Source organism: Phalaenopsis equestris, unplaced genomic scaffold, assembly GCF_001263595.1.
Source record: "Phalaenopsis equestris unplaced genomic scaffold, ASM126359v1 Scaffold000210, whole genome shotgun sequence".
NCBI lineage: Eukaryota > Viridiplantae > Streptophyta > Magnoliopsida > Asparagales > Orchidaceae > Phalaenopsis > Phalaenopsis equestris.
Genome location: NW_018164652.1, coordinates 214,115 through 229,268, shown reverse-complemented (window position 1 = coordinate 229,268; position 15,154 = coordinate 214,115). Strand labels below are relative to the sequence as shown.

The 15,154-nt window shown below is 36.4% G+C and overlaps 1 protein-coding gene and 1 long non-coding RNA gene across 2 annotated transcripts in view; both read left to right on the top strand.

The window, feature by feature from the left end:
• Window positions 1-12,399, top strand: part of LOC110023091 — a 77,664-nt gene extending 65,265 nt beyond the window's left edge. The window contains 3 exon segments of the mRNA XM_020722319.1: window positions 5,893-5,985; window positions 11,289-11,474; window positions 11,884-12,399. Coding sequence (XP_020577978.1) covers window positions 5,893-5,985; window positions 11,289-11,474; window positions 11,884-12,168 — 564 coding nt within the window. The 3' untranslated portion in view covers window positions 12,169-12,399.
• LOC110023092 lies at window positions 2,697-4,285 on the top strand. The gene is made up of 3 exons (XR_002293844.1): window positions 2,697-2,777; window positions 2,873-2,979; window positions 4,188-4,285. It is a non-coding gene; the product is annotated as an uncharacterized LOC110023092 (long non-coding RNA).
• Window positions 12,400-15,154: the final 2,755 nt, after the last annotated feature.

Sequence of the window (15,154 nt, the reverse complement as noted above, 5' to 3'; positions counted from 1 at the left end):
GGGTTTTGGGTGTGTGCTATGTGTGTTGTGACTGTGGGTGTGTGTATGGCTGCGTGTTGTGTGGGGCTTGGTTAAGTGGTGGTTGTGTTTGGGCTGTGTGTGTGCTACTTGTTGTATGGGCTTAGGGTATGTACTATGTGGTTGGGTTTAGGGTGTGTGTTTGGATGTGTTGTGTTGGGCTTTTTTTGTGGTGCTATGTCTGTGTGGTGGCTGTGTCGGGTTTAGGGTGCGTGTGTGGTGTGTTGTGTTGGGGCTGTGGGTGCGTGCTGTGTCTTGTGGTTGTGGTTGTGGTTGTGCGTGTGGTTGTGTGTTGTATGGGGCTTGTTTGAGTGGTGGCTGTGTTGGGGCAGTGGGTGTGTGCTATGTGTTGTGTTGGGTTTAGTGTGTGTGCCATGTGGTTGGGTTTAGGGTGTGTGTGGATGTGCGTTTTCTTGGGCTATTTATGCGGTGCTATGTGTGTGTGGTGGTTGTGTCGGGTTTAAGGTGTGTGTGTGGCTATGTGTTGTGGTTGTATGTGTGGCCGTGTTGTGTGGGGCTTGGTTGGGTGGTGATTGAGTTGGGGTTGTGGGTTTCTGTTATGTGTTGTGTTGGGTTTAAGGTATGTGCTATGTGGTTGGGTTTATAGTGTGTGTGTGGATGTGTATTGAGTTGGGTTGTTTATGTGGTGCTATGTGTGGGTGATGGCTGTGTTGGGTTTATGGTGTGTGTGTGTGACTTTGTTGTGTTGAGACTGTGGGTTTGTGTTATGTGTGTTGTGGTTGTGGGTGTGTGTGTGTGGTTGTGTGTTGTGTAGGGCTTGGTTGAATGGTGGTTGTCTTGGGGTTGTGGGTGTGTGCTATTTGTTGGGTTGGGTTTAGGGTGCGTGCTATGTGGTTGGGTTTAGGATGTGTGCTGTGTTAAGCTGCTTGTGTGGTGCTATGTGTATGTGGTGGTTGTGTTGGGTTTAAGGTGTGTGTGTGGCTTGTGTTGAGGTTGTGGGTGTGTGCTATGTGTGTTGTGGTTGTGGGTGTGTGAGTGGCTATGTTTTGTGGGGCTTGGTTGGGTAATGGATGTGTTGGGGCTGTGGTTGTGTGTTTGGCTCTTTGTTGTGTTGGGATTTGGTTGGGGGTGCTTCATCAATGTTTGATCAGTTTTGGGGGTGCCTTATATTTAATTGTAGTGTGGAAGATTAATGTTTTGCCTTCTCTTTGTTAGTAACGCAATGGTTAAACCCAAAGAAGTTGGTTCATTAGTCATGTGGGATAGGAAAGTCACAGTCATATTTTGCAACCTGTATCTTAAGGAGGTTGAGCTGTGAAATGGACCCACCACCTATTTTAACAAAGAAATATGGCAAAATATTATGAAGAAGTTCAAAGAACTGACAGGAAGACATTACAACAGGTTGTAATTTAAGAAAAAGTGAGATCAGTTGAAAAATGATTGAAAATTATTGAAAGGACTAAAACGGCGATCCACAAACATAGGTTGGGATCCTGTGAAACGAATAATAGATGATTCATAGGACTGATGGATTGAGGGATTCGAGGTAAAAACATATCCTTTGATTTACTTGTTTTTTCCATTTGTTATCCTACTAATTTGTTGTAAGTAATAAACTTGTTTGTATGTTGCAGGCAGTGCCAGCCGCCAAAAATTCAGATTCAGTGGTATTAACCTTGTCCTTGAGGAGAAGTTGGACCGTATGTTCAGTGGGGTTGTTGCAACTGGCACTCATGTGTTTACCCCAAATGAGCATGAGCTTGGAAGCATACCAGAGGACTTGAAGACCGAGCAGTTAAGTGGGTCCGGTGATGACCTCAACCTAAACCAGAAGGAGATGGAGTCCACATGCCGGTCAAAGCGACCTAAAGTGGAGAAAAAGAAAAAAAAAGTAGGTGCTTTCGTCAGAAGCCAAATAACAAAACTGGTGGAAGCGTGCAAAATTCAGGCTGGTACTTCACATGACATCTCCATAAACGACTTATTTGAATTATGGGGACATATCTTGAAGTTAGGTCAGATAAGTCGTTCCATCTGAAATCCTTGAAGTAGCTGGAGGACCCGACCTGCAGACAAATATTCATGAAGATTTTCCCGTACTTCGGGTTGAATATTTTTTTTTTACGGACAATTGATTTTGTGGAGTTATTATTTAGTGGCTTTGGTTTTTTTCACTTTGTTTCATGAGTTTTTAGATTTAGATGTTTTCCTTTCTAGCACGAACAATTTATATGTTGCTCTGTGTTTATTTTTGCTTATTATACTCTGTCTTCAGTTTTTAAATGTTCTTTTAACGTTATTTGATGCACACTTATTACCTGAACAGAGTAATTCTTTTGCATGGATTCACATTGAGAGATACTGAGAAGAAAGATTGCGACGGCAGGAGTTGCTGTACGAATGCTACATCTCACGTCGATCGAACTCCTTGCATGACATCAACTTATATTGGTGATAAATGGGTTGGAAAGCTATTATAAGAATACCCCACGAGATTCAGTAACATATTTCGTATGACAAAACCTATATTTATGAATCTACTCGATGAACTACACAGCCGTCATGGATTCCAAGGCTTCTCAAGAATGACATCAAGAGACGTGTTAACAATATATCTTTATATTTTATTACAGAATGAATCAATGAGAAGAGCGATGAAGCAATTTCAACATTTATCAGAGTCAATTACAACTATTTCTCAGTGGGTTTGAAAGCTCTTGTCAGTTTATCAACAAAAAATATCAAGCAGATAATCTGACATTTGACACTCCAACAAAGATTGCAAATGTCCCACGGTATATGCTATTTTTTAATGTATTTCTTTTTAACATATTTCATTCTGACATCAATATGTCTTGCATGACTATCACAACCTATATTTCTCTGACAGAACTGTATTGAAGCGATTGACGGAACCCACGTGGATGCATGAATATTCAATATTGAAAAGATTACATACATATGGACGGTGTGGATCACCCACACAATGTGATTGTCGTATGTGATTTCAACATATGTTTTACTTTTATGATTGTTGTTTGGGAAGACAACGCACATGATATTTATATTTTTGTTATTTTGACAAGAAACCGAAGTCACAATTTCCCTCAACCACCTCCAAATTCGTTAAGTTATCTATCACATTCGTTTTTTTTAGTGTATTACTAATTATGGTATTTGTGACAGATAAATAATACTTGGTCGATGTTCGATATCCCTTGCAGACGGGTATCTGAAGTCATTTCCATATACGAGATATCATATTCCTGATATCAAAAGATCCACCAGTATTTTTCATGGCAGGAATGAAATGTTTAACAAAAAACACTCATACTTATGTGGCGTAATTGAAAAAACACTTGGAGTATGAAAGAAGAAATGTGTCATACTGCTTGATATGCCGACATATCCAATTCCAAAACAGATGCAGATTATAGTGGTTACGATGACACTCCACAACTACATTCGACGACATCGTTCTCGAACGGATGTAGACTTCAACTTAGGTGGCGATGATCACATGTAGGTCCCACCAGAAGCATTTGAAGTTCATGTAGGTCAATCTATAACATAACTAGAGGCAGTCACATGAAGGTTACACCCAGGATGGCGAGGGTGCAACAGAAATGGTTGAATTGCGAGAGCGGATCACATACGCCATTCTTGGTTGATTGAACGATTTTTACTTATGTAGAAAATAAAGTTCATGTTTATTTTATGTTTCCATATGTGATTGATATTTTAGATATTCTAAGTTTTATGCTTTTTGTAATTATTTTTTCTCCTTTTTCAATTGCTTTCGTTCTTTTTTTGTGGGTTTGTGTGATCCATGATAAGAAGTTCGATCTTGTGGGTTCTCTTGGATCGTCTATTAGTTATTGTTGTTTGGTGTCACATGTGAAATCCTGATAAAGATAACCAAGTTTCTCTTTTCTTTTCGATGTTGGGGGGTTTTGAGGTACTTCTGGACGGTCTTTTTTTGTGATATGCATATGTGACACACATGAGTTTAATATTAAATGAGTTAAAGACAACCAAGAACCCCTTTTTTACAAGGTCTGTTGTTTTCTTGTAGTGACAGATTCGTTGGTTGATATACTTTGTTCTCTAAGACCTTACGCCTGCAAAAAAAAATTGTAATTAAATACTTCTTTTAGCAATTTTAACTTTTGTTTTGACTAATGGAATGTCTTTGAATCATTCAGGAAAGATAACTCCAGGATTTCTGGGACCTCTGAACAAGTGTTCTGCCACTGTGGACTACAAAATTCCATACTGACGTCACGTCAGACACATAGCTACGGAAGACAGTTCTACAGGTACTCGTGGGGTATTACAGAGAAGTGTGACTTCTTCTTGTGGGCAGATAGTACGGCATATTCTACTGCCGATAGTGATTGGGGTTGGATGGTACCCCTACAGGACGACGTAGCTCGTGACATACGCAGTCTTGATTTTAAAATTAATATCATCATATTTTTAATTGTAGTTTTAATAATATTTTTTTTATCAATTTTGATACTCACTGTTATGTGAGGTATGTATCTTATTTTTTGTACTGTTCTGAAATCATTTTTTCTCTTCTCAAGTATCAAATATATTACTACACTGAAGGAATAGTAATTTATCCAGAAACAGTTGCAAAACAACTGTTTTTCAACAACACAAACAAAACAACCAACTAGCTTATTTGAAACTGCTGATCGACACTTTATCCGGATCAGTTACTTATCAGAAGCTTATTAATAAGTTGTAACTGCCCCAAACAGACCCAAAATTTTTCCATCTAAGCTTTAGGTTTTGATGGCTAAAAATTGTTCAGAATTGTTGGAATGAACATTTGAGAACATGAATAGAATGAATGGTGGATGATTCATAAAATCAAATCCGAACTGTTGGGAATATTCTGTGGAGGATGAAGAAAGATAGGAATCATAACAACCATTATTAATACCTGTTGAAGCCTTTAATTAAGTGGTTCAGGAAGCCGGCATTAATGCTTTTGTTGCGTTTTGATGAAGATAATCGTGTTTGAGAAACTTAAAGATTGTCTTTCTTAATATGATCAGAGGCTAACTCTTGTTCTATGAAAGTGTTCCCATTTTTTTTCAATTCCTTTTGAAGCAATCAATTCAGTGAGGATTGATTTTTATGTTAGGAATCATTATAATCATTATTAATACCTGATGCAGCCTTTGATCAAGTGATTCAGAAAGCTGGCATTAATGCTTTTGTTGTGTTAACACTTGTTCTATGAAAGTTTTCCCTTTTTTTATCAATTCCTTTTGAAGTAATCAATTCAGTGAGTAACGATTTTTTTTTTAGTTTTTTTAATGCCCTTATAGACCATATATTTCCTTGCTCAATAATTAATTTTAGGGGTTTTTTTTTTTCAGTTTATTAAAAAAACAAGTTTTGCAAAATTACATGCAGACAGAATTCTTTTTTTCTTTTAGCCTCTGGTCATGTTAACTTACTATGTTTATGAACTTGAGGCTTCATTTCAATTATAATTATGTTTTTTTCTACATGATCCTTATTGTTCTTTCAATATTAAACAATTGTCTCAACATTAAATCCATAGAATTGAAGTACTTGCTAAAGTAGTCTATTATAATCTTCAAAATTCTTAAAAAAAGGTAAAATGATTGAACTGCTGTTTATCAAAAAAAAAAAGAAAAAAAAAAAGACCTTTTGTTTGAAACTGTTTAATATTATAGCTTTTTCCATGTATTTCATGAGATTGATTTTACTAAGGTTGGCAACGAATTATGCCTAAGCTCATTTGCTGTAAATCTTGTTAATCATGTTTTTGACCATGGTAAAATATACGATCTCTTAAATGTTGTTTCTTAAATGACTAATGTATTTTGTTCTGGTAGTATATTAATCCGTTTCATATTATTTCAGGTCTCCGCTCAATGGTGGTTTGCACCTGGTCACGGAGATTGGTGCACATGCTTGGAGAAGTACACTTTGTGTCGAGATGGGATGTTTCACAAGGTTCATTATATAAAATGTGTTGTTTCAGAAGTTTTGTTTTATTATAGTATCAATTTTTGTTAATGAATGCTGCATTTATAATACAATCACCTATTCCAATTAGATTTTTGCATGCCACAAACTCTCTTCATTCCCGATAGAGCTTGGATTTGCATAAGATCAATTGATTTAAATGTTATTTGAAAAACTTGGAGATTTTAAATCTTGGAAGCCCTTTGATGCTCAATGAGTGATTGAGCTTAAAGGTTGGAAAAGACACAAATATATTTTTTTTAATATTTTTTTCCGAAAAGTGCTTTTCTTAGGAAAGGACATTCAACATAGGCGGGTGTGTTATTTTGTTAAATTTTGTAATGAAGTTTCTGAAAATATGATTGATCCTAGTGATTTAGTGATAGTAAAATTTTTAATTTTTACCGTCGCATTAGTAAAAAAGAAGTTACTCTAGAAATTCCTGTGGACTATCTTAGAAAACTAGAGTTGAGACTCACCCTTCTAGAAGCTCCAGCCGATTCCTATTTTCCTTTGATGTCTAGCATCTTTGGCCCCAGATGTTATCCCAACTGAAGTGTGGAACTATTTAGAAGTTTTAGGAGTTTTTTGGCTTACTAAAATCTTTAATATTATTTTAAAAACTAAAAAGGTGTGTGAAGAGTGGAAGAAGAGTATTTTTGTCCCATTTTTAAGAATAAAGAGGATGTACAAGAGTGTGCAAATTATAGAGGAATTAAGTTGAGCTGATGTGTCATAATTTAAAATTATTGGAGAGTGTAATTGAACGTAGGTTAAGATATATTATAAAGATTTCTCATAATCAGTTTGAATTTATGTCTGACAGGTCTACTATGGAAGCTTTATATTTATTGAGCGGTTTGATGGAGAAGTAATAGAGAGAATAAGGAAGATCTACATATGATTTTTATTGATTTAGAAAAAGCTTATGAGAAGGTTCCAAGAGATATCCTTTGGAGAGCTTTAGAGATGAAATGTGTTGATATGACTTATATTCAAGTAATTAAATATATGTATACTAGAGTATACTAGAGCTGTTACTTGTGTTTTGAATAGGAGGATTGACCAAATATTTTCCTATTTCAGTTGGATTACATTTGGGATCGAATTTAAGCCCATATCATTTTTGCTTTATTTATGGATGTTGTTACTGGATATTTACAAGAGTATGTACCTTGGTTTATGCTTTTTTGCTGGTGATATTCTTCTTGTAGATAAGACTACAAAAAGTGCTCAAGAAAAACTTGAATTATGGAGATCCACATTGGAGTCTAAAGGTCTTTTTTTGAGTAGAACTAAAATTGAATACATGGAATGTAATTTTAGTAGTAGCTCTAGTAACAGAGTTGTAACTATGGGTGATCAAATCATTAAATAGTGTGAATGCTTTAGAATTCTCGGGTCTATTGTTCAAAGTGATGGTGATATAGATGGGGATGTTATTAGTAGAATTCAAGCTAGTTGGTTGAAGTGATGGAATGCTTTGGGCCTATCTTGTGATAGAAAAGCACTCGCTTAAACTTAAAACAAAATTTTATAAGATGGTAGCGAGACCTGCAATGCTCTGTGGCGCAGAATATTGGCCTTTAAAAGAGAAGAATAAAACTAAGATAAGTGTTGTTGAGATGAGAATGCCTAGGTGGATGAGTGACTTTACACTTAGCGGCAAAATGTGAAATGAATATATCCGTGATAGGTTTGCTGCAGCTCTAGTGGCAGACAAAATTAGAGAGAAGTCTTAGATGGTTTGGTTGCATTAAAAGGTCGGCCATCTGATGACCTGGTTAGGAGGTAGATGTTTTAGATTTGACTTTATGTTAATACAAGCAGAGGTATACCTAGAAAGACTTGGGCATATTGTATAAAAAATGATCTTAGTTTATGGAATTAAATGAAAATTTGACACTCAATAGCACAATGGAGAAAAATGATTCTTGTAGCCAACCCCACTTAGTGGGATAAATGCTTGTTGTTATTATTGTTGTTGCCGCTGCTTCAAAAAGTAAACAGTAATTCCTTGCCTTACCTCATTGTTGGTATTTATAAGCTCTTGGAAGAAGACTGTTAATAGATATATAGCCCCACCATCTTTAGTTGGTATAACCCAGTTAAACTCTATGTCACATCTCATAACCCTTCCTTACAATTGACGCGGTTGCTGCTGCAAGGACTCCCGACCCCTTCACATGTTCTAATACAGTGCCCCGATTTGTTACAATACCGCATGGAACTGTTCGCGATGCCTGCTATTGTACCAGTCCAAATGGGTTTACATTGATTTTCCTTCTATTTAGAGTGGACTCTATTCTAAGTCTATAAATATGTTTTTTAGGTCAATTTTCATTGTGTTTTTTATTAGGACAGTCGTGGGCTTCCAGGTTGTCCCTTTTAGGGCTATATTCGAGGACGAGTTGTGCTCTAATTGTATCTCGTTCTGAGGTGGTGACTCTCCCCCATGGGTCAAGTGGTGCTTAGGCTGCATCTCTCTCCCTTGGTGGTGTTATCCTTCGCATCCCTCCTACTTCACTACCATACGTTCCTTCTCTCTGCAGCCTCCCCGACATTCACCTCCCAGTTGTCTTCCTGTAGTTCCTGCTCTCCCTACTGCTGACTGCTCACTCCCAGCCGCTCCAAATCATTCCTCTGGTACCTTTGCTACTGTCCCAACCGCTCGCAACCTTACCTCCACCTTCTCCTATCTTTTTGCCTCGATGTCACTGCCCCATAATCCCGTCGCCTTGCTATCCACTGTTGCCCCAGCTACCGACAACCTTCCCTCCACCTTCTGTTAGCCTTTTTCTCGCTGTTGTTGCCGCCTTGTAAGTCTCTCATCTTGTTGTACACTGTTGTTCGAAGGACCTGAATTGAAGCTTTGAATTGGGTCAAAATGAAGATGTAGAAGTTTTGGATAGTGAAAACAATTTTCGATTTGTCTTTTAAAATATAGACCCACATCATCTGACTGTGGTCATCAATCAGAGTAAGAAATCACCATTTATTGGTGTAGTTGACAGTGAGAGATGGTTCTCATATGTAGCCGTGAATGAGTGAAAAATGAGCAGAAGGTATGCAAGTGTGGGGTGGATAATGAACCCAGTGATATTTGACTAACTGACACGTCTCACACTTGAAACTACAAAGCTTTGATTGGAAAACATCAATGCATACAAATTTTTTAAATATTTGAAACTAGGACTATAATGCAACAACATAATGAGATATTTAGTGACTCAAGATAGGCTTCAACTACTGACTGGTACATCCTTATTCTCCGTGATTTTCTCTTGGATGTAGTAGAGTCCAACTTCCCCTTTAGCAGCTTCAATCATTCTCTTTGAACGATGATCAACACAATCAATGTCATGTTTCAACTTACTGGCGGATAAATGGTTGTACTTCAGCAGTGGTACATGCAACACAAATTCCAGAGTTAGACCAATATTTAGAACAACATACCCTTTACCGGCAATGAAATTATTGGAGCCATCTGCAATTCTGATCTTGTCTTTTCCAGAACATGGATAATATGGCCTAAACAATTTAGTTTGCATATTAATAACGGTCAGTGGTTGTTGTTTTTATTTTAATATTATAATACCTATGGTTTCCAATTGAGTTTGTAATAGATGGCCTAAACAATTTTTTTTAGTTTTTAGGCTTATATTGATTGGAAATGAGGAAGAAAAGAAAATGATGTTTACACTCCGAATCATTTGCTTGGCTCCTTGCTCACTAGCTTGCACATGTATGGTCCGTACTAAGCATGTGGCTTCCTTTTTAGACTACTCAGTTTGTGTGCTATTTGTGTGTCTTGGTATCTTTTGATCGTCCTATTTTTACTCTCTTTTTTCTCTTATAGTTGCATCGTCGTCGAACCCCCCTCCCTTCGTCTCTATATAAGGTGGAGCTGGCTCATCGATTATTTTATAAATTGATATTGCTGGTTAAGATATATATTATTTTAAAAACCGTCTTTTACAATAATATTCTAGCTAATTAGATTTTTTTTTCCCAATATAACAGGAGATTTGGGATGCTACCAAGTAAACTTTTTCCAGTTCTAAAAATACATGAATTTGTTTCTATTAAAAGAGCTCTCCATGAACTTAGGTAGGAAGAATCCCCTGTTACCCAACTCAAATTTCTCGATATTGGCAAGAAGTCAGATCTACTAGAATAGCACAAATAGAAGTGTTTTGGAGATGACACTTTACACAGACAAATCATGGAGAAAAATTGGCTGTTTAAATTCTTAGTTGGATTGAGTGAGGATCTTGATGAAGTGTGTGGGAGAATCTTTGAACTGGAGCCACATGTCATCTCCCAAAAGAGCCCTTATGGGTGGTGGGCAGCCCATGACTTAAATACTGTTTTTCGGCCCTACACCTAGCCCATGTGGGACTATTTGTTCATGACATTCTCCTCCACCCAGTCACGTGACGCCCTCGTCACTGATCGGCTCCACCGAGGGTCCCACTAGATCATGGAGAGTCCACACACCTGGCAGACAGTAATCTGCTCTGATACCACTTGTCACCTCCCAAAAGAGCCCTTATGGGTGGTGGGCAACTCAGGACTTAAATACTGTTTTTCGGCCTTACACCTAGCTCATGTGGGACTATTTGTCTGTGACACACAACTCACAATTAAAGATGTTATTCAAAAGTTTGCTTGGAGAAAAGCCACTAGAATTTATTGATGCGTTCTTGAACTCATCCACTAGGCTTGTGATGGTTGCCATTGGTCCTCATTAACGCCAAAGCCGTAACAACAGACTACAAATGATTATACCTTCAGCTAGATCCTGTCTTTCTCATTGTATATGCTGCTTCTGGTGAATGTAGTGTTCTTATACCCTTCAGAGGCCAGGAATTAATTGGTTTCATGTGTGGGCCTGTTATTTACATTGATGATCATTTTTGTGTTTGGAAATTTGATAGAATTCTTTTTTATAAACGTGGGATATTCTTTTTTTCTTCTTCTGCTCTCTCTCTCTCTAAAGTTGCTTTGGCTTATACCGGCAATACTGAACTCTTAAATTATTTACTATTATCGCATGAATTTTGTAGTTTAATGTAGTGAAATAATATTTTTGAAACATAACCTGGCATGCATAAGTTATTTCACTGGCTTGTAAACTATTTGTATCCTTTGGTTAGATATGCGCCTTTCTTCCACTATTCAAAAAACGAAGTTATTCATATTTTAAACATGGAAATTTGGCTATCTTGAGTACCGATAGTGGATGTTAACAACCACCTGATATTGCTTAATTTGTTTTTCTTTTGTAGGAGGATCAGTTTCACCGGTTGCTGTCTACTTTTATCCAGGTAATAGATATGTCAGAGAACGAGGAAGTTGAGTACTGGAATATTGTGTCTGCTGTGTTTGAGGGGAAGCAAGTGGTTCCTGTTCTATCGACCTCAAATTGCACGAGGAGATCAACTTGGGAAACTGATGATGGTATCAATAACAAGGTTTGCATCAGTCATTCACAAACAAATTTTTTTTTTCAGAAATAATAACTTGCAAAATAGACAGGTAAGTCCATTTTCCCTGTGCACGAATTGGAAGCTCTTTTTTTATTTTTTTCTATGTTCTTATTACTTGTGTAGCCTAAGCATCACAGGTCTATGTTTTTTTTTTTTTAAAGAATGTTTTGAGAATTTGTTCTATTTTTCATCCACATTAGTTTTATAGAAATTATGGATGTATTTTTTGAACGGCCAACCCATAATGAAATTTAATGCGATCGTGATAAAACCGACATCATTTGGAAAGCCTGATAATAATGTTGTTTGCTAATTTTTGTTCTGTTCTTCTTTGTTTGAACAATGCTCTGCCCATTTCCCAATAGTGTTGACTTCCACTTTGATGACATTATAGGTGAATTTGCTTAGAACAATGCTTCAATGGGAGGAACAAGTTCGGCATGGAGCAGCCTTAGGTGAAAGCAGGCAAGGAGGCTGCTACTCTAAAATGGCTACTCTTGGAGAAGTGGTGATCATAAAATGGCCCACTGGAGAGATAATGAGGTTGAGATCAGGCAGCACTGCAGCTGATGCTGCCAGAAGGTTAGGTGATGAAGGAAAGCTGGTTTTAGTCAATGGTCAGCTCGTTCTACCACACACGGAGCTCAAGGACGGCGACATCCTGGAGGTTAGAATATGATTCTTTTGTGATTTAATCTCTCTTTCATTAAAATAGAAGTTTACTGGACATAGAGAGGGATTTGACAAAATGTACAGGATTGGGTGGCAGTCGAATTGAATGTAGAGCTTAAGATTAGTGTATTGGCAGTGTCTGCTCATTGTATATATGTTCCACATTCAGCAATAAACGCATCAATCAACCTTTACACTTTTGTATATATTTAGTAGTATTGGAATATTTTGATGGCTTTGTTGTTGTTGTTGTTGTGTTGTTGTTGGAATATTTTGATGATCGTTCTTCTACCTCACAATATGTCCGGTGTGTTTCATTTTAAATATAAATGCCTTTGTTATTAATAATAAGTCATAATCATTGGCATTTATAGCTCCACTAACATTCAAACAAGGAACCTACCCGATTCCTACTTTAAACTCTCTCATTTGAAGTTAGGCTTGAACATCCATTTTGAATTTAGGGTTCAAACATTCGTTGTAAAGTCCGAAGAAGAGTAATAGATTTGAATTTTGTACACAAATTTGAATAGAGCTCGAACAAATCATTGAACAAAATTTGAAACACGTTATTTTGTTCGAATTTTGTCTGCATAAGATTTGAGTAAGTTTTAATCTTTGTATGAGTTATATTTGAATAAGATTTTTTTATCTTAAGTTATCAGGTATGAAATTAATTCATTTGAGTTGATTTAGATGCTCTAGTTAATCATACCTTTAAAGAAGTATCATAATAGTGGTGTCAATTGAGTTTGGTTTGTAACATTACATGATCTTTTTGGAAAGTTTGATGAATCTTCTTTTAGGTAGGTTTGTAATACTCGTAAATCGCATTTATACCCTTCAACTATTAATGGTGTTTGATTATGAAATGGATTTGATAATTCGTCGTGTTTACCATTGGATATAAAAACATTAAATTTGGAGGTAGAGGATTTATTTTTTAGTATAAGGTTAGGGTAGAGTGAATTTTCAGTTGAGAAGTTCTAGAAAATGATTGCAAGCACTAGGGTGATGGTACCTAAATGGTAATAGTAGTTTTAAGAATGTCAAATTGGAAATTGCATTCATGAAGTGTAGTGAGTGGAAAGATGAATTAGGGCTATATTCTCTTGTTAATGGTGTTCAGCTCAACCATGAGATGTATAGTATTGTTTTAATTATAACTCTTGTATTAAGTTGAATATCTAAAGCAAAAGCTATCATGTGAGAGGACATTAAAAGGATTGAATAAGGATATAGTGTGTTATAAGAAAATGTCCCAAGTAAAGCCTCAACCCAAATTATCTTTGATTATGTTATATTATTGTAATTTTAAACTTAAGAAGCCATCTTAAAAGTAAGGAAGACTTGTTTAGGGTAACTTTGAGAGAACTCCTTAGATGCAGAGTTGGAAAAATAAAAAATGCTTGCAGACAAAGATGTATTGCTATTCTTTATGAATAAGAGTGTAAGTTATATATGATTTATTTTATTTAAATATCAATTTAGGTTAATTATGATGTGAATTAATAGTCATGTTTGTATTCAATTGTTATTTATGCATTTTTTAAACTCTATTGAAGGTGGTGGGTCATCCTTGTGTAATTAAAGATTAAAAAAGATTATGGGCCAATTGTTTAAAGTTTATGGTAGAGTAGCGAGCATTTTAAAGGGACATAATTTAGAAATGTCAAAGAGTAATTTAAATTAGGCTTTGTTTGGATTGATTTGGAATTTTGCTCTGTGAAATATATTTTAGGTGAGATAAATAGTGAAAATGCTTTTAGGGCATTATTGTTTATGTGAAATAATGTGGAAGCGTAGAAATTTACACAACAATCAAATACAAAGATTTACGTGGTTTGGCATTAAGTCGATTCGCCTGAGTTCACGTGTAGGGCACTAGTATCAAAATTGGGAGAAAGAAAGAACAGCTTAGGTTACAATTTCCACACACCTCTCCTCTCTCGCGAACATTAAGTCCTCTTATATACAAGAGGCTTGGAGAATAAAAGGAAAGGAACAAAAAAGAAACAAATCAATTAAAGTAATATCCTAAAGCAACACTCTTCACCTCATTTCTTACTTCCAAATAAGTGAGAGATGATTAAATGAGCCTCAAACTCTAATTCAGTTGCACCAAGCTGGTTGCTTAAGTACCTCCACTCTCGAAGAAATCAAGTCTCGTGTAGTTGTTCAAAATGTCTGACTGAGCAATCAGTCATGAGCTTGGATATTCATGAAAGTTCTGCAATATGTTAACTTCTGGACTTGTAGTACCCTTATGAGCATGTCTGTTGAATTCTCCTTCGTATATATTTTCTTCAACAGAATATTGCCTTCTTCAATCAAGTCCCGAACAAAGTGGTAGCTCATGTTAATATGCTTAGTAAGGGCATGATGAAATAAATTTGTGACAAAGTATATCATACTCTTACTGTCACAGAACACCGTCAGAGACTCTTGATCAACTCCGAAGTCATCCAATATGCCTAGCATCTATATATTTTCTTCATTTTCTCTGTGGCTGTCATGTACTCAGCTTTCGTAGCAGACAAAACAATAGCAGATTATTGAAGAACTGGCCTCCAACTAACTGGATCTCCTGCCAATGTGAATAAATAACCAATTGTAGATCTCTGCCTATCCATATCTCTTGCATAATCTGAGTCGGTGTAGTCTATAGATTGAAGAACTGGCCTCCAACTAATTGGATCTCCTGCCAAAGTGAATAAACAACCAATTGTAGATCTCTGCCTATCTATATCTCTTGCATAATCTGAGTCGGTGTAGTCTATACACAAATTTGCAACGCGAATCATGCTCGATTCTTATTTGTATCTTGTTTTAGTCTACCATTTCGAGAACCACATCCTTAAGGCCAACTGTGTCGGAGGGGATTTGAACCCCCAACCCGAGGGGTCTTATACCGTGGATGCCAACTAGAAGACCGAGGTACATGACACACACACACATATTTTGATGCATGCATATATATATATATATATATA